Consider the following 24,955-nt stretch of genomic DNA (forward strand, 5'->3'; position numbering starts at 1 on the left):
ATGCCCCAAGTCTCCTACCTCCTTTTCCTGAGTCTGACTAGGAACTCATGAATTCTTTTTTCCAATGGGTTGTAATTCATTCCATTATTCTTTCTGATGCTCAGAGGTTTGTTTTGTTCTAATGCAGCACGATAACATTTTGATCATTATTACTTGCTATAATTTATTTATTTTGGTGCCGGGATGGCGCCCAGGGCCTTTGCTAGGCAAACGCTGTACCACTGAGCCCCTGCTGCAGTCCATCATTGCCCTTTAAAAGAGCTCTCTGATTTTCCCCACCATATATGGATTTTTAAGTGTATAACATGTTTCAGAAGCTTTAATTAGCATTGCACTAACTTAGACAGTGTTGTCTTCTTGACTGCATATTTAGTCCTCCCAACAGGAGCAAAATATTAACATTAAAAATAAACTGGAGTGATTTCGAAGCTGGTAATTGGTTAAGTCGGAGCCCAGAATGGAAGCCGAGATTTCTCTGAGACCTGGGCAGCCGACTCCTCTCCATTTTTATGGAAACCAGATTGCTAGGCCCGTGGGGATTGTGGTCCATGCATCGAAACTGGTCTCTCTCCTTGAGACCCTTGGCTGGGGATAATCGGTGCTACTTTTTCATCAATGAACCCCCTCATACTCCTACTGGAGAGAGTTTTCCAGGGACACAGCTTAGCAGAAAAATGCAGGCCTCATGTGTCACCAACTGCTGACCCACTGCTTGATGACAGCACCCCTATGCTCCTTCCCGGTTCAGTTCCAGCAGCCCTCTCCCAGATCACCAGAAGCCTGTACATCAGCAATGGTGTGGCTGCCAACAGCAAGCTCTTGCTGGCCAGCAACCAGATCACTTCAGTCAGCAGTGTCTTGGTAGAGGTGGTAAATACCTTCTGGGAGGATATCCAGTACACACAGGTGCCTGTGGCTGACGCACCCAGCTCGAAGCTCTATGACTTCTTTGACCCCATTGCCGACCACAACCACAGTGTGGAAATGAAGCAGGGCCGTCCATATATTGCTACACTGTGTTGCTGGCATGAGCCGCTCAGCCTCTTTGTGCCTTGCCTACCTCATGAAGTACCATGCCACGTCCCTGCTGGATGCCCACACATGGACCAATTCAATGCGACCCATCATCCAACCAATGCTGGATTCGAGGAGCAACTCATCCATTATGAGTTCCAGCTGTTTGGCAAGAATACTATACACATGGTCAGCTCCCCAATGGGAATGATCCCTGATATCTATGAGAAAGAAGTCCATTTGATGATTCCACTGTAAATCATCCCCTAAGCCCCTGCTTTGGGTCAGTGTACAGACCTGTTGTTGGTCCTATATCAGGATCTGAACTTGAACAATCTTTGTTGATACAGGAATGCACCAGATGATACCTTTTATAAGGGGAAAAAAAAAGAGAGAGAAAGTGATTCCACTGCTTTCAACTTTGTAACCCATATCTTTAAAGATTACACTCAATTATTAGAGGTAAAGATAAGTTTTTTACCCCATGAGTGGGGCAGGCTATGGCTGCTGGTCAGAGGGTGAAATGAGGCAGGTGGTACACTGGACAGAGACCAGAGCCCCAGTGCCTGGAGTCTGCTGCCTTCCCTAGACTGAACAACTCAGAAATGAGACTGCTCAATCCCACTTTGCTCCTTCAAACCCAAAGCCAGAGCCTTAAGCATGGCACCCTCTGAACTTTTCACAGTAAGTGCCAACCTACTGGATAAGTGGCCTTCAAATAGTGCTCTAGGAACTCTACAGGCCCCAAACAACCCACATCCACCAGTGGCCCTACTCTAGTTTTCTAAGATCAGGTTAACACAGAAGATAGTTTTCAAATAAACATTCCACTGTCATAAACTTTTTAAAACTTAAAAAAACTGAGCTAAATTAATGGTTAATATTTAATGTATTTTGTTTCTATAAGGATAAAGTTCTCTTTTCCCATTGCCTTTTTTTTCTTTCTAGCTGCTTGTCACTAGCATATAGGAATGCAATTGATTTTTGTAAATTCATCTCCTTTTTCACCACTAGTATGAACTCATTTATTACTTCCAGTAATTTTCTGGTTGATTCCTTTGGATTTTCTCGTCAGCAATAACATTCTGTTCAGAGGTAATTGCTTTGTTATGCCTTCTTTCTCACGTTTCTGAGTCCAGTTGCTTTTCCTTCTGAGATGGGAGCCACCAGTGTTTCTAGAACTGGATAAAAGGGGTGGGCACAGGAGACATCTGTCCTGGCCAGGGTAGGGGGGTGGCATGCTGGGACCTTGGCCACATGGTACCATTGTGAGTCAGGAAAAACAGGCTGGGCAGGTGCCTGGCCACAGCTGCCCTGGAGGCTATCCCCAAGGAGGATGGACCCTGGAGTGGTCGAGGCTGGTATTGCTGCAGGAAGGGGTCAGGTGTGGAGGGGAAGGGTCTGGAAAGAGGTGTCCAGTGTCTGGCTGTGGGTCAGGGGAGGTGGTCAGAAGCAGCAGAGCAAAGAGAATGGACAGAATGTGCACAGATGGCCAGAGCTGACCTTGGGTAGCCATAAGTTGCTGGTGGAGCCCAGGCAGTCCCCACCCTTTGCTGTGGTCTTGAACAGGTTGGTGGGGGCTGGCACAGGCAGGACCCCATCATACTTTTCTCCTTATTTTTAAAAACAGCGTGACTATAGCTTACCACCATTAAGTAGCATGTTGCTACTTGAGTTAGAGTTATATCCTTTAGCATGTTAAAAAGACCTCCCTTCCATGTCCCTTCTCCTTTTTTTAGTCTTACTGAAGAGCAGATGGTATATTGTACCAAATGACTTCTCAACATCTATTAAACATTTTAATGATGATTGCTGTTTTCCCAGTTTATGCAAAGAATTGCATTTGTTGAGGCAAATCTCAGATTGGCTGGACATGGTCAGGCGCTCCTCCTCTACCCCTTCCACACCCGACTTTGGCCACCCAACACCTGGAATGGGAGAGAGATTGTTCCCTAAAGGAAAGTCAGGGTGTGCCTGCCAGGTGACCTTGGGAAGAAGCTACAGATGTACAATACAGCCTGACCTCCCAGCCCACAAGTGCTCTCCATTCCCAGCCTACCCTGGGGGAGCAGGAAGGGTCATGGTTTCTGTGGTTCTCTGAGGACAGGCGTGGAACCTCACAAGGGCATAGTCAGTGTTACTTGGACGACTGAGTGAGAGAATCAATGCAGGACAGGGGGACTAGCCCAGAACTGGGAGCCCAGGTCCTCTGCAGCTCTGCCCCCTGAAGTCTTGTGATCTGTCCTGTGATCTTCTGGAGGCTGCCAGAGGAAAGTTGGAGAGGCAGAGCACTTTGTGACCAACTATTTAGGTTCTGGGGCTGGAGAGATCATGGATCAACGCCCAGCTTGCCGTCTTGCTGGCTCTGTGAGCCTGAATAGGTCTCCTCACTTCTTGAGCCTCATTGGTGGAAGTGGGGCTGCAGCCATGCTCCACGAGTGGGTAACTTTGTGGGTGAATGAAAGGTTGAGGGGAAGCATGTGGCACAGCTCCTGTGGATCCTCAGCACCTGATGTAGGGGAGTAACCATTGGGGCCTCTCTGCAGCTTTAGGAGCATTTAGAAGAGAAAGCACTGCACTGGTTATAGATACGTGAATCTCTTGGCAGGGAGAGATAAGCATCCAAGTCCAAGTGTCACCAGAGGGGTTCTGAGGAAGTCCCTGCAACGGGGAGAAGGGGACTCAACCGGGCCCCAGGGAAGAATTTGCCACAGGAAAGAATTTCAGGGCACATCAGAAAATAAAGCACTGCTAAATTTGTTCTATGAAAGAAATCAACTGGGCAGTGTGCATTCAGAGAAGGACACAGTGTGGGCGTTCCAGAGAGGGACGCACTTTGGGGGCTTCGGGTTCTTCTTTGAAAGGAAACCTTGTGAGGCTGTGCAGGGAAGCGTGTGTGTGCTGGGACTCCCTGGTGAATGCTACTTTTTGATTGTGGACCACAGATCTCTGGGATCTTCAGGTTGACCCTGTCTCCCCTACCTGATCAGTAATGTTTAGAATGTACCTATATTAAAGGTTTCTTAAAATACATTTCTCTTTGTTTTTATCTAATCTGAAGATACATTGTGTAGGCTAACCATTGCTCTCTATAGTTAAAATAAGGTAATTTTCGTAGTTGCATGAATTTTCAGTACCTCTAAGATTGGTAGATTTCCCAGGAATTGGGGAGGAGAAACAGGTCTGGGAGTAGGTCTGCTCGCGGGTGTTTAGGTGTGCAGCTACAGCCTCCTTTCTCCCTCTCTTTATTTCCTCCATCCTATCTCCCCAGAAGCCACTGGTAGTGCACTCTAGGGGCTGGTTGACCTGCTGCTGCCACCGTGTGGCCCCAGGTTGTTGTTGAGGATGATGATGGCAGGGAAGAGCACCCGCCACTGCAGACACAGGGTAAATAGAAAGGGGGGACCACCTAACAGAAGAGGGCTCCTGCTCTGTGAACTCTCACTTCTTCACTTCCGGGCAGGTCCTTAGGCTCTCTGGCCTCAACTCCCTCAGTTCTAAGATGGGCTAATAATAGAAACCGCTGCGTAGGCGTGTGAGTTATGGATGGATTAATACTCGTCGAATATCGCCCAACTCAAGAACTGTTCCTAAGTGTTGCCTGGGGTCCTTATCACTTCTCCATCACCACCACCCTTACTCCAGGGAGCTCGCAGCCCAGTGAGGGCTGACAGAGCTGGGGAATGTGCCATAACCCTGGAGGGACTGTGGTCACTGTGAGAGGAGTCTGCCCAGGAGGGGATGGTGGCACAGCCCCCCCCATTTTCACTACTGGTGCTGGGACTGTTCCCTCTACCACCCCTATCACCTAAGCGCCCTGGTATCAGTCTCAGAGAGCATGTCCCAGCTGAAAGACAGGGAGGGGGGCTGGCTGAAGTCCAGCCTCTGACACTCTCTTTGGGGGTGCTGCTCAATCTGGATTCCCTTCCCTGGGTGTCTCTAGGGGGCCTTTGAAAATGCAGATGCCAGGGTCCCTCACTGGCTGCCAGACTCATCATGTCTTAATGGGATGACTAGGATGGGACCCTGTCCTCATCCCTTCGACCTAGAGTCCAAGAAGGTCCAGGATCAGAGCGCTGGCTCAAGCCTTGCTTGCCTTCCTGGTTTAGAAAATGAGGCCAGTACCCTCCCTTCAAGGGCTGGTAGGGGGATAAATGAGGTGAAGGGTGTGCTGGGGCCAAATGCCTCTGTCCTTTCCAGTGCCCTCTTGCCTTGGCCCTCCTCCTCTGCCCGGGACCTCCAATCTAGATGCTTTCTTTGGGGGAAGAAGTCTTAATTATGAATAAAGGCCTAAATCATGCATGAGGCTTCTTGCCTCTGCTTTTTACTGCTGTGCTTGCTGGAAAAGAAGCTTGCCTCTGCAGAGAGCGCCCTCGGAATGACTAGGCTTGAAATCTCGCCCCACCGTGGGTTCTGCTGGCCCCTAAGGAATTTCCCCAACTGACTGGGGGTCCTCTGCATGGGGCAAGTTCTCAGATGACAGGAAGAAGTAGAGAGGATGAGGGAACAAGGAAACCCAAGACATGAGCCCCTGGCCTATTCCCCTGGACCCCTCTCTGATCAGTGCTGTGGGAGGGCTGCAGCAGGTTGGGGAGTCCAGAGCCAGAAGCTTCTTCCACCTGGGAAACTGCTTGGTCCATGGAGATCCACCCCATGTGCCTTCTCCTCCCATGCGATAGCAGTGTGAGGTGGCCAGTGCCTCCCGGCCCCTTCCTCAGGCTCAGGGAGGCATTTGTGAACCTCATCGGGAGGCTGGTGGTGAGCCTGTCTCTCCTTTCCCTTATTTAGAAGTCCCCCAGTGGCTCCCAGACCTGGTAGCCTTTCTCTTGTTCTGTTGACAGTAGCAACTTTGACACTTCTGGCCAGAGCTGCCACATTTTGCCTTGTTTCAAAAGTCAAACCTCAATTTCCTGGGAGGCTGTGGGTGTTCTGCCTTTTCTTGGGAAACAAGAAGATTGGCGGGAAGGAGATTAGATTTGAGTTTAGTGGAAGCGGCGGTGCTGGAGGAGGACACACCAGGCAGACATTCCCATTTCATGGCTAATAGTGGCGTTGAACCCCTGGAGTGTGCAGCACCCTTCATGCTACTCAGAGAATCAGAGATGTCCACAAGGGACCTAACGCCAAGGCCAGGGCTGGGTGCACACAAAGGGCTGCTCTCCCAGGTACCTGGAGTGTCACACCTCCCCTGCAAAAGCAGTGTCCAAGGACAGATGTCCCTCCCTTACAGGGTGAGTTCCCTACCCCCATTGCCTGGAAGCCTCTCCCAGAGGTGGGCCCAGCCACAGCCTCACCACTCCCAAGCTTCCTGCCCCAGCTCCCCAAGGTTCCAAATGGTGAACCAGAGTGGTCTCCCTTCAAAATTCTGGACGGGTCCACAGAGGTCAGCTAGAACTTTGTTATCCCAGGTATGGTCAGGGGACCAGTGACATTGGCACTTCTCAGGAGTTAGTAGTAATGCAGGTTCTCGGGCCCCAACCCAGACCTGCCGAATGAAAACCTGCACTTAAATAGGAGGCTCAGTATTTCACAGACGGTCCATCAGAAGCCCAGAGTGGACATTCTCCATGTCTTCCCCATGCATGGAGTGAACAGGGCCTCGTTGCCCACCCCATCTCCATTACCAGCCCTGGTGCTCTGTGACCCAGCTACCCACTCCCTTATGGACTTCATGCACATATGGGACTTGGGCCTGCCTGGTGGGCTTTGGTGGCCCTGGTGTTGGCTGGGCCTGGTGTTGGCTGGGTCATTGAGAGAAGATGCCTGCTGTCCAGTCTTGTAGCCTTCCCTAGGCCTGGTCACTGAAGACTCTCCCTCACACTCATCCATGGGCTACCTCTGTCCTCCTGTCACAGATGAGTTCCTTTTTTCTGCCACCATAGGGAGGAGTCAGACCAGCCACTGCCATCCTTAGATACAGGTCCGTATCATTAGTCAGAACAAATGAAAGGAAACCTTTTTTTTTTTTTTTTTTCTGTAGAATCTACCTGGCCTGGCCAGAGAGGAAACTGTGAGCTCTGGGGACTTGGACTTGTGGTCAGGAACAGACCCTGAAGTATCATCCCCAGCCAACTGAAACCCACCTGGAGTTCCTCAGAGTCCACCCCTCCACTCCCCCTCCTCCAGGACCTTCATTCAGGGACCATCCCCCCATCTACCCAAACCCCTGAGATGGAACCTCACTTCCCTCCCTGCCTCAAATCAAGCAAGCCCCGCTACTAGCCTGACACTCTCTCCTCAGCTCCCTCCTCTCTGTCCCCCACATGGCCCAGGTCAGCTTGACCTCCTCTTCTGGACTATGATGGCCTCATTGCTGGTCTCCTCGCCTGCCTCACTCTGCATTGTGAGTTTCAGGCACCTTCCCGGGTCCACATCTGCTAGGCTGGGCCCCTGCTAAAATCTCCACCACCAGAAGGGAGTATCCTCCCCATTTGTCCCTCGTGGGCAGCCTCCCCCTGCCCTCCAGCCACCGGAGCACTTGGTGGTTCCCCAAACTCACAGGCACCCTCAGAGCACGGCCCTGGCACTCTGCCCCCTCCCTGTCTCTGCTCTCACAACCCCTTCTTGAATCACCATTCCTGACAACTGCCGTGCTCTGTTCTACCACCCTGTAGGCCCCCACTAGTCACCTCTGCCAAAGCTCCCCGTATGCAGTGTCCCCAGCCTTCTGGGCTCTCTGCCTCTTCTGGGATCCCACTGTGAGGTTTTTGAGTAGCGTCTTCTGGGAGGTTGCATTCTGGTAGATTCTTACTTTCTCCTGTAATACTATGAACTGTTTTTTAAAAGGACAAAAGAACTTTCCTGTTTTTTTCCCCTCTGAGTTTAAAAATGATCCAATTCATTTTTTTTTAAGTTCAGCCAATTAAAAACTGTGGGAAGGGGAGGCCCAAGGATTAGCCATCTCAGCACATTGAGTTGCCTGTGCTGACAGTTGTGTGGCCAGCTCCCAGACGGGCCAACCTAGGAAAGTGCTCATTTATCTTAAGTCTGCTCCAAGTCAGCTTCTGGGCTTAGTCTCCATAGTTTATTCCTTCTAACTCATAATGAACTCTGTCGCTCAGAGAGGTTGAATCATCCGGCCTTGGTCACACAGCTGGTAAATGGAGGAGGCAGGATTCCAGCCCAGCTCTATCTGCAGAGCCTGGGAATGACATACTGCCCTGGGCATGTGACAGTATGACAGATCAGCTGTACACTTTTATGCTGCTCCCTAGGTTGTTTTTATTTCACTCAAAAAATCAGCAGGACATCTGTCCTTTCCCTGGGAGCTCATCTGTCTCCCCACAGGGCTGAGGAAATGTTTGCAGAAGGCCAGGACAGTCAGACAGATCAGGCATAGGTCATCTGCTTCAGAGACCACCCAGGCTCTGTCACTTTCCTTCCTATTCAGACACCAAACAAAGCCCGTGTGGGTGGCCATAGGGATTTTGGATAGTAACAGACTCGGTTGTCAATAAGGGACTGAGGGACGCCTGGTGCCTGATGACTTTTGGACCTGCTGAGGGTCTCTTAAAAGTTGTTTCCAGCCGTGGTCTGGAGGTGACACTTCCCAGGAGGCAGTGGCCTGGATTCCATGTAACTGGGCCGGGGTGCTAGCTGGCACCCCAATACCACATAATCCTTCTCCTTGTGTGCACTGAGCATCTTCACTCTGAAGGCCTCCTTCCCTTCGATGCCTTTTACCCCAGCGCCTTCTTGAAGAGGGGCTCTTCATCAGCAGCCCTCCAGCCTTGAGAACCAGGAACCAACACAAAATGGCTTAACTGCTGAGGCAAATGCTTTTTTATTTATTTATTTATTTATTTATTTTTATTTTAATAACATCAGGACCCAAAGTAGGGCAGTTCCAAGGCTGGTTATTTCCAGGGCCCTGAGGTATCACCCAGGATTCGACCTCCTTCCAGTGATTTCCCCAAGAAGCCCAAAGTGGCATCCACTCTCCAGGAGGGGAAGAGGGAGGAAGCACTTCCTGTGGATGGTCCCCTCCACCCCCCAATCAAAGACAGTCTCTCCTCTGCAGATGTCTCTTCAAGTCTCATTGGCCAGAGATGTTCAACATGCCTTTGCCTAAACCAATCATTGGCAAAGGAGACGAGCCCACCTGGCTGACCCCGCCTAGTCAGAATCATGCTCATGGTGAGGTGCTCTGAGGTGCCTGGTCCAACAGGAAGTGGGCATCTCACCGCACCAGGGCTGTCTCACCCTAAAGGAGAGGCCTGGGGCATCATAGAGGTAACCAGCAGAATCTGCTTCAGTTCTTGTTATTATTTTTTAACTTTATAGAAGAGAGGAAGTACAGGGCTCAGAGAAGTTGAGTCATTCCTCAGGGCCACCCTGTGGGTCCTCAAACCATTTACTTGGTGAAACTGCCTTGGATGGAGACATTTGCCTCCCTGCCCTTTATTCCCTTCCATATCTCTATCTCTGATTTTCTTCTCTTCCTCCAACTTACTCGCCACCACTGGCCAACATTCCTGGAGAATCATTATGATAAGATAGAATTCCAAGCTGGCCGAGACCTTCATGGTAATGTCAGCCAATGCCCTCATTTTCCAACAGGGAAACTGAAGCCCAAAGAGAGGAAGGGGCTCACCAAGGCCACTATGGAGAACATTGGTGGTGGAGCTGTGATGGACTTAGGGACAAGAAGCAGACCATGCTTGAGGTTAGAGGCTTCCTCCTTTATTACCTGGCCTGAGCTGCAGGACAGCCCAACTCAGCCTGCTCCTCCTAGGGAGGGGCGCCCTCAGTCTCTCTTTTTCTCTCTTTTTTTCTTTTTGTACTGGGTATCGAACCCAGTACTCTCCCATTAAGTGCTTTCCCACTAAGCCACACCCTGGCCCTCCTTTTTATTTATTATTTTGCTAAGTTGCCCAGGCAGGCTTTGAACTTGTGGTCCTCCTGCCTCAGCCTCCCAAGTAGCTGGAATTGCAGGCATACGCCACCACACCAGGCTCCGGTCCCTTGTTGTATACCTTTTGCACCTCATATTTCCATGGCACTCTGCAATCTTCAATGTTTTTGAATCTTGGGCTGGGGATACAACTCAGTTGGCAGAGTGCTTGCCTCACATGCACAAGGCCCTGGGTTCAATCCCCAGCATCACACACGCACACACACACAAAAATGTTCTTTAATCTTTACTCAGACATAGTCTCCTTTAATCCACACAATGGCCCTGGGAGCTGGATGTTATAGATATGGAAACTGAAGCCAGAGAGATACTGTGACTCACCCAAGGTCACGTAGTGAGTGACACACAAAGCATGTGTCACAGAGGGTTTAATGTTCTGACTGTGCCTTCCCACAGAGGGGGTGGGCTTGTTGGGGGTGGTTAGAGATTGAGAGCTGGACAGAGGCAGACTCTTCCACCTAGCCCAGGTTGCAGGGACTGCTAGGACCCTCTTTGGAACCCTTCCTCGTCCATGTCTGCCCCTGGTTTTGCTGAATTCCTGCCCAGCTTCCTGGCCCTCCCTTCCTGAGAATGAAAGGAGATGACCAGTGGTTGCCTGTGCCCTTTGTCCTGTGGGCACTAGAGTACAGGGCCCCATTGTATGCTTGACATCAGGCAGCTGGACCAGGGGAAACTGGGTAAACAAGCAGGGCACATGTCACCCTGAGGCCAGGGGAGGGCCAGAGCCCCTTGTGGGGAGCAGGAGGGACTCAGGAGAAGTTTTCTGAGGGGGAGCAGAACCCCTGGGGCTTTGGGACACCTCTTCCTCCTCTCTTAGCTACTATGCTTGAGGCAGGGCTGCCTCTGGTCTCCTGCTGAGGAAGAGAATGACCAGCTGCATCACAGGGCTGTGGAGCAGACCCAGGGAATAACCAGTGGGAACTGCCCCAGGGAACTGGGTTCAGGGGTTACGCAGCAAACTGGGGAGCAGAGCTGTGCCCTGTGTAAGAGCATGCCAGAGCAGGCACGGCAGCACACACTTGGGATCTCAGCTACTTGGGAGGCTGAGGCAGGAGGATCACAAGTTTAAGGTTAGCCTAGACAACACAGTGAGACCCTGTCTCAAAACAAATAAATGAATAAAGTGCATGCTGGCACTCCCACATTGTTTCCATGGGAGAATTGGGCCCAGTGTTGCCAAATCCAATTTGAAAAGCCAGATAGCCCAGTTTGGGTGTGTAGTTTCTCAATTAAAAAAAAAAATTAAATGTACATAGAGTAAAATTCATTATTTTTCAGGATGGTGGGCGAGATTTGTAGTTTCATGAGTTTTAACATTTGTGTAGATTCCTGTAAGCACCACCTTAATCAGGAGACAGATCCGTTCACCGCCCCGCAAATTCCTCCTACTACCCCTTGTATTCAGACTCCCCCTTTCCTCCTTACCCTTGGCATCCACTGATCTGTTCTTTGTCATCATAGTTTTATTGTTTCCACATAAATAAGAAAAAAGCTATTCCTTCTTTCTTTGGGGTGCTGGGGATGGAACCCAGGGCGTCACACATGCTAGGCAAGTGCACTGCCTCTGAGCTGTATCCCCGGCCCATATGCTACCTCTGGAGACTGGTTTCTTTCACTGAGCAAAATGTGTGCACAGTGCATCCTCGTCACTGTGTCTGGGGTTTGTGCCTTGTTATTGCAGAACACACTGCTTCTTCGCTCACTGGGAGGAAATTTGGGATGTTTCTAGTTTGGAGCAGCAGTATGTGTCATGCTGCATAAACCTCTGTGTGCAACATCTGTATGAGTATGAAAATAAGTCTTTGTTTCTCTAAGATAGGGAAGGACAAGGAAGTTCCCCTCTATTCCTACTTGGCTGAATTTTTGTCCTAAATGAATGTTGAATTTTTTCAGTTGGTTTCCCTGTACCTTTTGCTGGATTTTTCTTCTTTAATCATGTTTCGATTACATTGATTTTTAAATGTTTAACCAACCTTACTGCTTACTGAATAAACCCCACATGCTATGGACTTGATTCTCTCTCTCTCTCTCTCTCTCTCTCTCTCTCTCTCTCTCTCTCTCTCACACACACACACACACACACACACACACACGCGCACAACTTGCTAATATTTTGTGGAAGATTATTGTATTTATGTTCATGAGGGATATTCGCCTATAATTTTCTTATACTGCTTTAATCTGGTTTTTGTATCAGTACCACACTGGTTTCATAAAATGAATGGAGAGGGCTTTCATTTTCTAGAAGAGATCATGTAGATGTATGCATGTCTTCCTTAAATATTTGGTGAAACCATCCGGGCCTGAGGTTTTCTTTCTTTTTTTTTTTTTTCTTTTTCTTGGTAGCAGGGTGGGGGGATACTGAGATTGAATCCAGGGGTACTTTACCACTGAGCCACATCCCCAGTCTTTTTTATTCAGGGCCTCACTAAGATGCTGAGACTGGCTTTGAACTTGTGATCCTCCTGCCTCCGCCTCTTGAGTTGCTGAGATTACAGATGTGAGCCACTGCCCTGGGCCTGAGGCCTTCTATTTTAGAATGTTGTAAACTAAAACATTAACTTATGAGATAGTTATAGGACTCTTCAGGTTATCTGTTTCTTCTTGCATGAGTTTTGGTAGTTTGTATCTTTCAAAGAATTGGTCCCCCCGGGGCTGGGGTTGTGGCTCAGTGGTAGAGCATTTTCCTAGCATGTGTAAGCACTGGGTTCAAATCTCAGCACCACATTTAAATCAATAAATACGTGAAGGCCCACTGACAAACAAAAAGAAATTAAAAACGAAAAAAGAATTGCTGCGTCATTTTATCAGAATTGTAGAAATCATGTGCACAGAGGTGATCATGGTGCTCCTTTCTTAGCCTTTTTCTTTCTTCCTTCTTGTCCTGTGCTGGGGATTGAATCCCCAGGGCTACACACAGGCTGGGCAAGGGCTCTACCACTGAGGGACACCCCGGCTCCTTTATTAACCGTTTAAAGTCTGTTGGACTGTAGTAATATCTCTGCTTTCATTTCAAATATAGTAATTCGAATCTCCTCTCATCCCGCTCGGCCATCGGGTTAGAGTCATCAGTTTTATTAGTCTCTTCCAAGAACCCAATTTTGCTTTCCTTGATTTTTCTCTATCATTTTTCTGTTTTTAATTTACTGATTTCTGCTTCCTTCCTGTTCTCAGCTTTGGGTTACTATGACCAGAAGACCTGACAAGAACAATTTAAAGGAGGAAAAAGTGTATTTCGGCTCACGGTTTTCAGAGGTTCAGTCTGTGGTCAGCTGACTCCACAGCTTGGGGCCTGAGGGGGGGCAGAGCACCATGGCAGGAGGGCAGGGCAGAGGGCAGCAGCTCAGGACCCCACAGCCAGGGAGCAGAGGGAGACAGAGAGAGCTCCAATCACCAAGGACAAAATATAAACCCCAAAGGCACATTCCCAGAGGCCTATTTCTTCTAGCCACACCCCCCCTGCCTGCAGTTACCAACCAGTTAATCCATATCAGTGGATTAATTCACTGATAAGGTTAAAATTCTCATAAACTAATGATTCCACTTCTGAAGTTCTTGCATTGTCTCACACAGGAGCTTTTGGGGGACACCTCACATCCAAACCATGACATTCCCTCTTCCTTTAGGTTTGAATTTTATGTTGTTGTATTTTTTATTTTAATTTAATTTAGATTATTTTTAATTTCCCTTGAGAATTCCTCTTTGATTTATGAGTTATTTAGACAATGTGTATTTGGACATTTTTCAGATGCCTTTCTGTTATTGGTTTCTAGTTTAATTCCAGCATAGTCAGAGCACAAACTTTGTATGATTTCAATTCTTTTAAGTTTATTAAAGTTTGTTAAAATCCTGGGATATGACCTCCTTGGTGAATATTCCATGTACATATGAAAGGAGTATAGGTTTTGTTCTTATTGGGTGGAGAATTCTAAAAATGCCAGTTAGGTTAAGGTGGTTAGTGGTAGTGTTCAGGCTTTCCGGATCCTTATTTATTTTCCATCTGATTAGTTCTATTGATCACTGGGGAGGAGTGTGCAAATCTAGGACCATAATTTTCAATTTGTCTTTTTCCCTTTTCAGTTCTATCATCAGTTTTTCTTCATGCATTTTGAAGCTCCATTATTAGGTTCATGCAGATTTGGGATTGTTATGTTTTCTTAGCAAGCTGATTCTTTATTATCTTTGTTCTGATCAGATCATTCTATAATTCTAGCACTGTTTTTTTCCCCATCCTCTCCATCCTATTAGTGATCCCAACCAGATAGTTTTTTAACTTTAGCTAATATGTTCTGTAGTTCTAAAATTTCTGTTTAGTTCTTTTTTTCAACTTCTTTTTTTTTTTCTACAGAGAATTTCTGTATTTTCATTTATTTCAAGAGTGTTCACATTTACTTCATGGAACATGGATAGGTTAACTGCTTTAAAATCTTTGCACTGTTTTTTAATCCTCACTATCAAAACCAAAACAGTTAAAAATATTGTCTAATAATGAGAATATCTGCCTCATCTTGGGTTGGTATCTATCTGTTGATTGTCTTTCCCCTTGTACCTTGCTTTTCCTGTTTCTTTGTATGTCAAATAGTTTTGGATTGTGTCCTGGGCATTTTGAATATTACAAGATTCTAGATCCTGTTAAAATCTTCTGAAGAATGTCAGTATTGTTAGGGTTTTTTTGTTTGTTTTGTTTTTTGGTACCAGGGATTGAACCCAGGGGCACTTTACCACTGAGCCACACCCCCAGCCCTTTTTTGTATTTAGAAACAGGGTCTCACTGAGTTGCTGAGACTGGCTTTGAGCATAATCCTCCTGCCTCAGCCTCCTGAGTCACTGGCATTACAGGTGTGCCCTGCTGCACCTGGCTGTTTGAATCAGGAAATCAACCCAGTTGTGTTGAAGCCTCAGATCTCAACTTACCCTCTATGAGCTGTGGTTCTAATACCAGTTAAGTTTTCAAAGGCCTTGCAGTACTATTCAGATCCAGCCCAAGCATGCACACTCAAGGGGCCATTTCGTTCCATCTGTGCTGTAGTTCAGTTCCTGAAGCCTTTGGTATGTTATTTCAGGTCAGTTCCGTGCACGTGCAGCTCAGGGGTGGACCCAGGGCTTCAAAGACCACCTCAGCTCCCTCCTCTTTCAGGTACCGCCCTCTCCAGTTTCCATGGGTCCCTTTCCTTAGTTTCTTTTTCAAGCAGAAAGAGCTTTCCTTCTCAAGAGTTTTAGGCACCAGCTTCATGACTGCCATGGAGAGGGGTTTGGGAGAGAAGAAAACAAAAACCAAAACAGGGCATTTCTCTCCTTCTGTTTGCCCCGCTCCTTCCCCCGCAAGAGATCCCTTTCCCAGCTTCTCATCAGAAAGAGAGTTTTTTTGGGAGCTATTTCTCTTCCCACCTGCTGCACAGTTCTGGGATTTAAGCCACCAGAGTCTAAATCAGAAATATGTGAAGAAGCTAGGCGTGGTGTCAATCCCAGTGGCTTGGAGGCTGAGGCAGGAGGATTGTGAGTTCAGAGCCGATCTCAGCAACTTAGTGAGGCCCTAAACAACTCAGCAAAACCCTGTCCTTTAATAAAATGCAAAAAAAAAAAAAGGCTGGGGATGTGGCTTAGTGGTTAAGCACCCCTGGGTTCAATCCACAGGGAAGGAAGGAAGGAAGGAAGGAAGGAAGGAAGGGAGGGAGGGAGGGAGGGAGGGAGGGGGGAGAAATATGCAAAGAAAAAATATTTAGAAAACTCACCACTGTATTTGTCCTCGTGTTTTGTTTTCCTCTCCGATCCCCCTTTGCAGAGTCCATGTCTGGTTTGACGTCTCTGTCCAGGGTTTTCCACTCTGATCACTGGGGAAAGACAGTGTAGGTAACATGCTTCCTTCATTTCAACCAGAACCAGCAGGCTTCCTGGTTTTGGGCATCTAATTAGCAAAGTTAAGCCCATCAACAGGCCTCCTCCAGAATGCTCCTCAGCAAACTCTATAGTTTCTCTTGAAATTAACTTTTCCCTTGGTGTTCAAATTCTTAAAGGTTCATTGAGTTTTTCTAGATGAAAAGAGAACAGAACACAGATGTAGTCTTCCCCTAGTCAGAGCAATCCCCAAACTTATAATAATATGATAATAGTGGTCATAATTATTGTAACAGAAGTAGTAATGATTACCAGGTAAGAGCCTGAGCTCTGGAGCCCAGCCACCTGTGTTCAGCTGGCCCCTAAGAGGTACACGACCTTAACCCTGCTCCTTACTCTGTTTCTGCACCTGCGAAGTGGGAGTAATAATAGTACCTCCTGCCCAGGTGGATGTGAGACTTAAATAAATCCACACAGAGGGCTTAGAACAGTGCCTGGCACAGAGGAAGAGTTATGCAGCATTACCTATTATTAATTCATAATTTGGTTAGTAATGGGAGCGGCTAACGTTTATCTGGCATCTCACCATGCAGAGGGAACCTCGACACAGCAAGAAAACCAGCTTATCCCCTCCGAGGCTGAGACCTCAGAAGGCAGAAGGCTGGCTGGATGCTGAGTCCCTCTAACTTGCAGAGTCTGAAATGAGGGAGGCGTGGGTGGCTGGCACCACTCGGGAGGATCTGGCTGGGAACCAGTGAGAGCGGCAAGGAGGCTCTGGCAGCTTAGCGTCTGGTCTGAGCTAGAGATTGCCCTCGGGGAATGAATGGGGGGAAATCAGCTTGAAGAGAAAGGCAACAGAAATAGAAGGGAAGCCTGGTAATTGAGCGGCCCCAAAAAGGAAAGATCAATATTTTACAGCCAGAGAAACAACCAGTTTCCCTGGCAGCAGGCTCAGTAGCCCAGCTGCATGTGCTTCAGTGACAACAGCTGCTCCAGTCTGTCCTCCCTGCCAGGCCCAGGGGGTGTTCTCTCTTTGCCTGGAGCCTGGGGGAGCCTGGGGGCTGCCTAGCGGGCATAGTGTGTGGACTGAGGGCCACCCTGGCACCCTACCCGTGGTTGGTTATTTACTGCTTGCCCTGGGTGAGATTGGGCAAGCCTCTCCCCTCCCCGGGACTCCCTTCCCTGCCTGGGAAGAGAAAGGCTGCTCAGCCAGGTGCATCCCCAGGGTGCGTCGCAAAAGGTTACCCATGTTGAGGAAGGTAGAGACCCTCCATGCCTGGGTGGGGGGCCCAGCCATGGGGATAAAGTTCTTTGGCTACACAGGGATGGGGGGGTTGAATCAGCCTTCAGTGAAGATGACCCTGTAAGAGTCTGCTGTGACCAGGTGAGGTCTCCCACCTTGCAGGGTGTAGGAAGGCCACGGAGAGCGGGTATTCCAGGGGGGGTCAGGGGGACCTGGTTCAGGAGTTACCGCTGTGGTGACTTTGGCTTAAGCTGAGCCTCAATTCCCTCAACTGTAAAATGGGGACTATAATCGTATTATTTACACTGCTCTGAAGATGAGGTGAGACGACATCCAGAGATCAGGGCCACACTGCGACTCGTGAGGAGCCCTCTGTGGGCGCAGCAGGAATGATCCTCACTTCTCTATAGAATGACACCATTATTCAGAGTCATCGCGCCTATGGTCATGTATTAAGGAACACTAACCAGTATGTGTTGTTATAAGAACTTTGCAATGACCCTGTTTTCTACAGGGCTGTTTTGTAGTGTGCACGGCACTTTTCGTGACCGTGGCTCTGGGACTTCCACTCTTTGAAGATCCCTATGGGAGAAGCCACAGAGAAGGGAGAGCAAGGGCTCAATCCCAGCACTGCTATAAAAAAGGAATGAAGGGAGGAAGGAAGGGAGGGAGGTCACAACAGGCACAAACCCCCAACTGCAGCCTGGGTCACAGCTCCGAGGCACTCCAAGAACTTCCAGTGGCTCTCAGGACTCTGTCTTCTCATTATCAAACCACCCCAGCCCCCACGTGTTGGGGACTGGCTTTCCTTGGAGGCAGAGGAATGGACATCCTGCCCCAGCCATTCCCGGCCCCAGGGAGTGATGGACTCACAGATCACAGAACCCTGCAGCCTCTTGGGTGCATTTGCAGTTGACGCTCTTCATCAGTCACCCAGCACCCTGGGGCAGACTCTGCCCTTGTCTAGCATCAGAGATAATTAAGGAGTAGCCCCTGGACTTGGAGAGGATGCAGGGCTGAGTACCTGTAATTCTAGCCAGGAGAGGGCGAGAGGAGAGGAGGCGAACTATCAGCTGGGACTGTGGTGGGCTCCCCCACAGCCCTGCAGGTGGCACCTGGGCATAGCTATTCTCTGATGCCACGTCACTGCCAGGCAGTGGCAGAGGCTGCCGTGTCTGGGTGGGGGTAGGATTGGCAGCCACAGTCCTGAGGAGCCTCTTGCCAGGCAGGAGCTGGCAAAAGAAGCCTCCTTCCTCCTCCACTGAAATTCTGCAGGCCTTTCCCAAGACCCCACTAGGTACCAGACTCAGAGAGGGCATTGCACAGCCCTCTGCCATCCCCCACCCCAGACTCACACCAGAGTGGAAGAGCAGGACCAGCGAACAGAGGTTCCAACACAGCCGCGAAGCTCAGGAGGGAGGAGGTGACTGTGGCGGGGCCTTTGTGCCTGTGGCTTATCTTCCAGAGCTGCTGGGCCCAGGCCCCCAATGCCAGACCACTGCAGTGCCCAGAGCTCAGATCCCTGCTGCAACAGCCATGCTGGAAAAGTGTCCCCAGGGCGGCAGGAAAAAAATTTGTCTTCGTGACTAGATGATCTGTCAGCATGACTGGGCTTCGGTGCATGTGACAGCAGAGTGGGAGGGAGGACCAGTTGGCCTGTATTGGTGTGAACAGTCACAGCAGGCACAGGAATCCCCCTGCATACTGAGCTCCGTGGCTGCCGGGGCGCTCTCATTTCCATCATCTGCACCCCAGCGGAGAGAATCCTGGAAACAGCCTGGCCTGGCCTGCTGTGCTGTGGATGCTGATGGTGACTACCAGAGGGAGGGCGAGGTGCCTAATGGCAAGTGTCAGTGTGCTGTGTGTGTGTTTGGTTGTGCGTGGGTGTGGCCATGTGACCATGTGTGATGAGCCAGGGGGACCAGCAGCCACCACCATCAGCCCCAGCAGGGTTGGGCCTGGAGAGGGTACTCAGCTGTCCCTTGTTGAATGAATGAATGAATGTGTGTGTGTGTGTGTGCGCGCGCATGCATGCGCACAACCTCTGTGCAGGTGCTGCCATTAAGTTACAGACTGATTTAGAAACAAGCTTTGGAAAAGATATGTCAAGAAGCTGAAATTCAGGAGTTGGAAATTTGTGGTGGGGGAATGACTCCAAGTAATCAGAAAAGATAGTACTTACAAAATTGGCCATCGCCAAAAACAAGGGAAAAAATACCCAGGGCTAGCAAGTTTGAAGTCAGTTGCTCTGATTGAGAACTAAATTAAGACATCTTGACAGAGAGCAATTTGTCAGCTGTTTTGTTGAACCATTTATATCTGTTTATTCAACAGATATTCATGAAACTTCTATGTGCCAGTCATGGCAAGCTACCAGGTATGCAGTGGTGATCAAAACAGAAACAGTCTTTGCCCTCAGAGAGCTGAGTTTGCAGAGGGAAGATATAAATTCACCATATAAACATATAATTACAAATTGCACAAAGAGTTTGAAGGAAAATTTAGGGTGTTGCAAGACCGGGCAGCAGCAGGGTGGGTCTAATCAGATAGGGGAAGTCAGGATGGGCTTTTCTGGGGGTGGGGACATTTAATAGAGGTACAAAAGGAGGCCTGAAGAGTTGATGTTGCTGGATGATGAATGGGGAGGACAGGTGTTCAGGATATAGAGTACAGAGACAGGTGCAGAGGTGTATACTTGTAGTCCCAACAGCTCAGGAGGTTGAAACAGGTAGATCACTTGAACCCAGGAGTTTGGGGCTAGCCTGGGCAATGTAGAAAGATCCCCATCTCTTAAGACAAACAAGAAAACAAACTAACCCCGCCCCGGGTTTAGCCCAGTGGTAGAGCATGTGCTTAACATGCACAAGGACCTGGGTTTCACACATACCCACCCTTCAACACAAACACACAGAATAAGAGATAGAGATCAGCACATGCAAAGGCCCTGAGACTGAAAAGCTTAATTTATTTGAGGCATTGATGGAAGGTGAAGACCAGTGTGCCTGGAGTATGTTGAGTGATAGGGAGGAGATGGGACTGAAGGGGGGCAGATTTTATACTCGGGGCCCATAATGTGGAGTTTGTATCTATCCTAAGTATTGGAAAATAACTGGAAGGTTTTAAGCACCTTCCAGTAGTTTTATAACTGGAGTGGATTCCAATTGAATGGAGAATGAATTAGAAGGGGCTGGAAGTGTAAAAGGGTAGTTGAATCAGGAGACTTGCATAGTCCAAGAGGGAGACAATGATGACCATGACCAGGTGAATCTAAGGGGTGATGTGGAAAAGAATGTAGCGTAGGGATACAAGCAATGTTGGGATCCACAAGGGTGTGGGTTGGGTGAGAGGGAGCAGTCCCAGTGAAGCTGCAGAACTGTGCAGTGGCAGGACGGGGTCAGGGGTGGATGTTGAGCAAGTGGTGCTGGAGGCGGTTGTGAGTGGGTTGTCCCCTGACTGTGGAGGCTGTGGGGAGTGACTGTCAGTGAGGAAGCAAGCATCTGAGAAGCACAGTGTAGTGGGCATCCACACAACTGTGAAACCCCACGGCTGAGTTTCAATAGCAAAATGTTGGAAATACCCAAGTGTCGACTGTTAGAGGAAGTTGGGTAAGTGGTAGTGTGTCGACTGGGCAGAATCTTCTACAGCCATAAATAACGTGGGCTGCACACACCAGGCCATGTGGACTCGTGTTTCTTTCTTGTTGTTTTAATTTTTTTGTTGTTGTTGATGGACATTTATTTAATTTTTATTTATGTATGTGGTGCTGAGAATCCTCACACATGCTAGGCAAGTGTAAGCCACAACCCCAGCCCGGACATGAGTTTCTGATGTAATGACTGCTGTGTGGGAGATAGACTCCCCAACACCAGGAGCAGCCAACTCCCTTGGGCTAAACCTTGTTTCCTAATTTCTTTTAAAACACTTCTTACTGGATCAGAAGAATGCACTGATTGGAAGTGTTGCTCAGAGACTTCTCCCCCATGTCATTAGCACTTGGTCCAAGAAATAGACCATCATCATTGCCTGGAGAGGTGGTGCGTACCTGTAGTGCCAGGTACTCCAAAGGTTGAGGCAGGAGGATCTCAAGTTTGAGGCCAGCCTCAACAACTTAGCGAGACCCTGAAACAAAACAAAGACCACCAGCCAAAGCTCAGAAATTCCCTGGGTGATGTCACTTCTACAACACCACTATCTTGACAATCCTTGTTTAAAAAATTATTTAAAATTACAAATTAGGGCTGGGGATGTGGCTCAAGCGGTAGCGCGCTCGCCTGGCATGCGTGCGGCCCGGGTTCGATCCTCAGCACCACATACGAACAAAGATGTTGTGTCTGCCAAGAACTAAAAAATAAATATTAAAAAATTCTCTTAAAAAATAAATAAAAAATAAAATAAAATTACAAATTATACAAGGTTTTGCCTCAAACCTTGTATAATTTGTAATTTTAAATAATTTATACACGTGTTACTTAATATCTCCTTGTTGACAAAGGAAAATTTGACCAAGGGTCTCAGAACTATAAAATACAGGAATTCTTTTTAGCTAAATGTGGTTAAAACTATGTCTTTTCAAAGAAAAGTGGGAAACAGAGTTTCTAGATGTTTTTTAAAGGGGTTTATGCTTGTTTTGTGCAAAAAAAACCCTACTATTTAAAAAAAATTAGTTGTAGGTGGACACAATACCTTTATTTTATTTTTATGTGATGCTTAGGATCAAACCCAGTGCCTCACACATGTGAGGCAAGCGCTCTGCCACTGAGCCCCAGGCCCATCCCAGAAACCACTATTTTTAAACCTCACAGGGAGCCTCTGCTTTCAATGGCCATCTTTGTGGGGCCAGCTTGCGGGAGGGAGCTCCGGGGGACACACCCCTGAACTCTGAGAAGCTACAGTGTTTGCTTTCTTCACTTGTGGTGCCTCCTGCCCTGTGCAGAATGAGGCGAGCCCACAGCTGCAAGGGGCTTGATGTAAAGCCCAGGGGGACCAGGCTGGCCACACTGGCCTCCTCTTGGCTCCCTCCAGCTCAGCCTCCTGCCCCAGTGCCCTGGGCCTGCTCACACCTGTCCTCTTTCCTTCCCACAGGTAGAAAAACTTGTGAAATATCTGGATCCCAACGACCTGGGGAGAATCAACTTCAAGGACTTCTGCCGTGGAGTGTTCGCCATGAAAGGTGAAGCCCTGGGGCGGGTCCTCTGGGGCTGTCTTGGTCCTGTCCAGAAGGAATGGCCAGAGAGACTTGGGCTGCAGCTGGAATTCCTCACCACAGGGTTCAGAGCCCTGAGGGGCCTCAGAAGTGGGCTCTGTCCCTGGCTACCCACAGGACAGAGGGAGGGGTCTTCGGCTCCCACAGTGCCACAGCATCCTATACCCAGAGTCGGGGTGCCTGGACCAGAGTGATGGTCCTTTTAGTCCTTTCCATGAGAGAAAGGCTCCCTCCCCTCTGGGATGACCAAACCCCCAGGGCAAGGGGGCACGTGTGCTTTAAATGCAGTTCTGGGTGCACCTGGGTAGAGCTGGCCGCCTTCCCTCCCCCCTTACCCCCTCCCACCTCTTGCTAGGGTTCCTGGTTATTTTCCTCAGCCCTCCCCTTAGTCCCTCCCAATTCTTTCCTTTCATTCCTGCCCCACCCTGATAAGGAATCAACTGAAAGCCCTCCTTTCCACTGGTCAGTTGTGAAAAACGCCCAGAAATCAGAACCTATTCCCTGTAACTTAGGACTGCTTGTGGGGAGAAGGTGGCTTAGTCACCAGCTGGATGGACTGAGGCCTCCCCCTGGCTGCCAGGAGACAGCAGTTACTTCTAGGAGTCCCCAGAAGTCCTGTGGCCTCAGCAGGGAGCCTTGTTTTCCAGTCTGGGTGGTCAGATCAGGGTGACCTCCCTTCCAGGCTCCTCCTTTGGAATTGGGGGGAGGAAGGAAGGAAGCCGAAGGGAAGTGCTGAGGGGCTGGTGGAGGACTGCACACAGGCCCCAGCAAAGGTCTTCCCAGTAGATTTGTCCCAGTCTTTGGCCCACCAGGACTGCACCTGCCATGTGCCTATGCCAGGCACTTTGCCCAGTATAACTTCAGGCATCTGCTCTGGAACCTGGCAGGGAGGCCACCTGTGTAACTGGTCAGCAGGAGGTGGAGCCATCCTGGGGGGCCCTAAGGTACACTCTGGAGTTTGCTGCCTTAGTTGGGGGCCCGCAGCCTTGGGGATGTGCCCGGGGAGCTGCAAGCAGAGAAGCCTTGTCCTATATCCCCTCCTGCCACGAGGCCTCCTGATGCCCTCTGCCCCTGCATCTGGGAGGCCACTGTGCGCTGCTCACTGGGTTAGTCCCAGTGGAAGGGTGTCTGGGTGAAGAGCCGCTGCAGTGCCCTGCCCAGCCTCCCCGGCGCTGTGGTACTCCTTCCGCCTGTGCGGTCAGCTGGTCTCTTAGGGATCCAGCCCTTCCCGCATGGCCCACTAGGCAGAAGCAGAGCGGCTGTGCCAGGCCGAGGCTCTGCCCTCTCACTGTCTGTCTGTCTGCCTGTCCACAGGGTGCGAGGAGCTGCTGAAGGATGTGCTGTCCATGGAGAGTGCGGGGACGCTGCCATGCGCGTCAGAGATCCCGGACTGTGTGGAGCAGGTAAGAGGCGGTGGCCCTGAGCCTCCGCGCTCTTCTCGTCCTTCTGCTCTTCTGGCCTTGGCTCCGTTTTGTGGTATCCAGGAGGACCCAGCCCCTCTCTCTGAGGAACCTGTGGAATCAAAGTCAAGAAATCGGTTTTTGGACAGGGGCAATGAAATCCCTCAGGAAGCCCCAGCAGAGCGTGTAAGAGCTGGGGGTCTTCGGAGAGCATCTTCCTCCGCCCCCTGGAGCTGAGGAGAAACTGAGTCTCAGGGAGGGGAGGTGGTGGGCTGAGGTCTGGCAGGTAGGGTTGGAATCTTTTCCTTTGCTCCTGTTCCTCCGTCCTTTGAGCTGATGAGTCCCCGTGTGTGCGGCCCCCTCCCCCGTATAATAACTAATTCTCCAGTTCTCTGACACTAACTGGATGTCCAGCAGTTCAGTTCCGTCTGACAATACCCAGAGTTACTTCGGAATCAAGAGTCAATCCCGTAATACCCACTCTTCTGCCCAGCAAACTACACATTCTCCGCTCCCCACAACCCCCTTCACCAGAACAACTTGGGAAAACTCTATACTTAGGATTAGCAGTTTATCCTGAAGGGAACAATTCAGAAATGGAAGAGATGCACAGGACCAGTGTGGAGAAAGGTTGGTGTACCTTCCAAGCCGTCTGTAGGCACAGCAGCTGCCCCCGCTGGTTGTCCTGTTTACCAACCTCCAAGCTCTCAGAGCCTGGCCCTTCTAGTGTGTTTATAACCCAGTCCCCGATTCCTCTCTTCCCCTAGTAGGAGGGCCTGGAAGTTCTCCCCTTCGGACCCCCAGCGTGGTCCTTCTGGTGATGGGCTCCACCCTGAGCCATGTGGAGGTCCCACTTTGAGTGACTTTAATAGCATAAACTCAAGGGTGGGAAAAGAGGGTCGTCAGGACTAGAAGTCACTCACATCAGGAAATTCCAAGGGCTTTAGGAGTTCTGTGCCAGGAAGTGAGGATAAGGACCAAATCTTGTGGCACCACAGTCTTCATGGCTTTGTTTTGCTTTCTCCGAGTGGTGTGTTTACTATTAAACACTGAACTATTTTTTTCTAGACACCGTAGTGTCATCCTACAAAGAAACAGTTTAAGGTGCACTTGTTGACAATCTCTGGGGTCGCTTCTGGCTGAAGGATCCCTGGAGCTAGAGGAGTAGTATTTTGGTTTCTCAACTAGGCAGGCTCCAAAGCCTCTTACCCAGCTCTGGTTGGTGCCTCATCGGGACACCCACACACACTCAGAAAAACAAACAACAACAAAAATCACAAGTATTTTTTATAGCTGAAGGAGGTCCAGGTCACCATCGTTCACTCAAGCTCTTTGTGGATTCCTAG

At 49.3% G+C, this 24,955-nt stretch overlaps 1 protein-coding gene, 1 long non-coding RNA gene and 1 pseudogene across 4 annotated transcripts in view; 2 read left to right on the forward strand and 1 right to left on the reverse strand.

Moving 5' to 3' along the window:
- Positions 1 to 24,955, forward strand: part of RAB11FIP4 (RAB11 family interacting protein 4) — a 113,254-nt gene that overhangs the window by 13,081 nt on the left and 75,218 nt on the right. For both annotated transcript variants that reach the window (XM_081271610.1, XM_081271611.1), the window contains exons 2-3: positions 22,089 to 22,176; positions 23,524 to 23,612. In XM_081271610.1, coding sequence (XP_081127736.1) covers positions 22,089 to 22,176; positions 23,524 to 23,612 — 177 coding nt within the window. The remainder of the gene's footprint in view (positions 1 to 22,088; positions 22,177 to 23,523; positions 23,613 to 24,955) is intronic.
- Positions 716 to 1,272, forward strand: LOC308636501 (dual specificity protein phosphatase 18-like; annotated as a pseudogene). The gene has a single exon. The product of its transcript is annotated as a dual specificity protein phosphatase 18-like (transcript).
- LOC308636637 lies at positions 14,964 to 18,536 on the reverse strand. The gene is made up of 3 exons (XR_014019458.1): positions 18,362 to 18,536; positions 15,661 to 15,759; positions 14,964 to 15,163 (listed from the first exon to the last, which is right to left on the reverse strand). It is a non-coding gene; the product is annotated as an uncharacterized lncRNA (long non-coding RNA).

The sequence above is a fragment of the Spermophilus citellus genome (assembly GCF_964194105.1).
Source record: "Spermophilus citellus genome assembly, chromosome: 17".
NCBI lineage: Eukaryota > Metazoa > Chordata > Mammalia > Rodentia > Sciuridae > Spermophilus > Spermophilus citellus.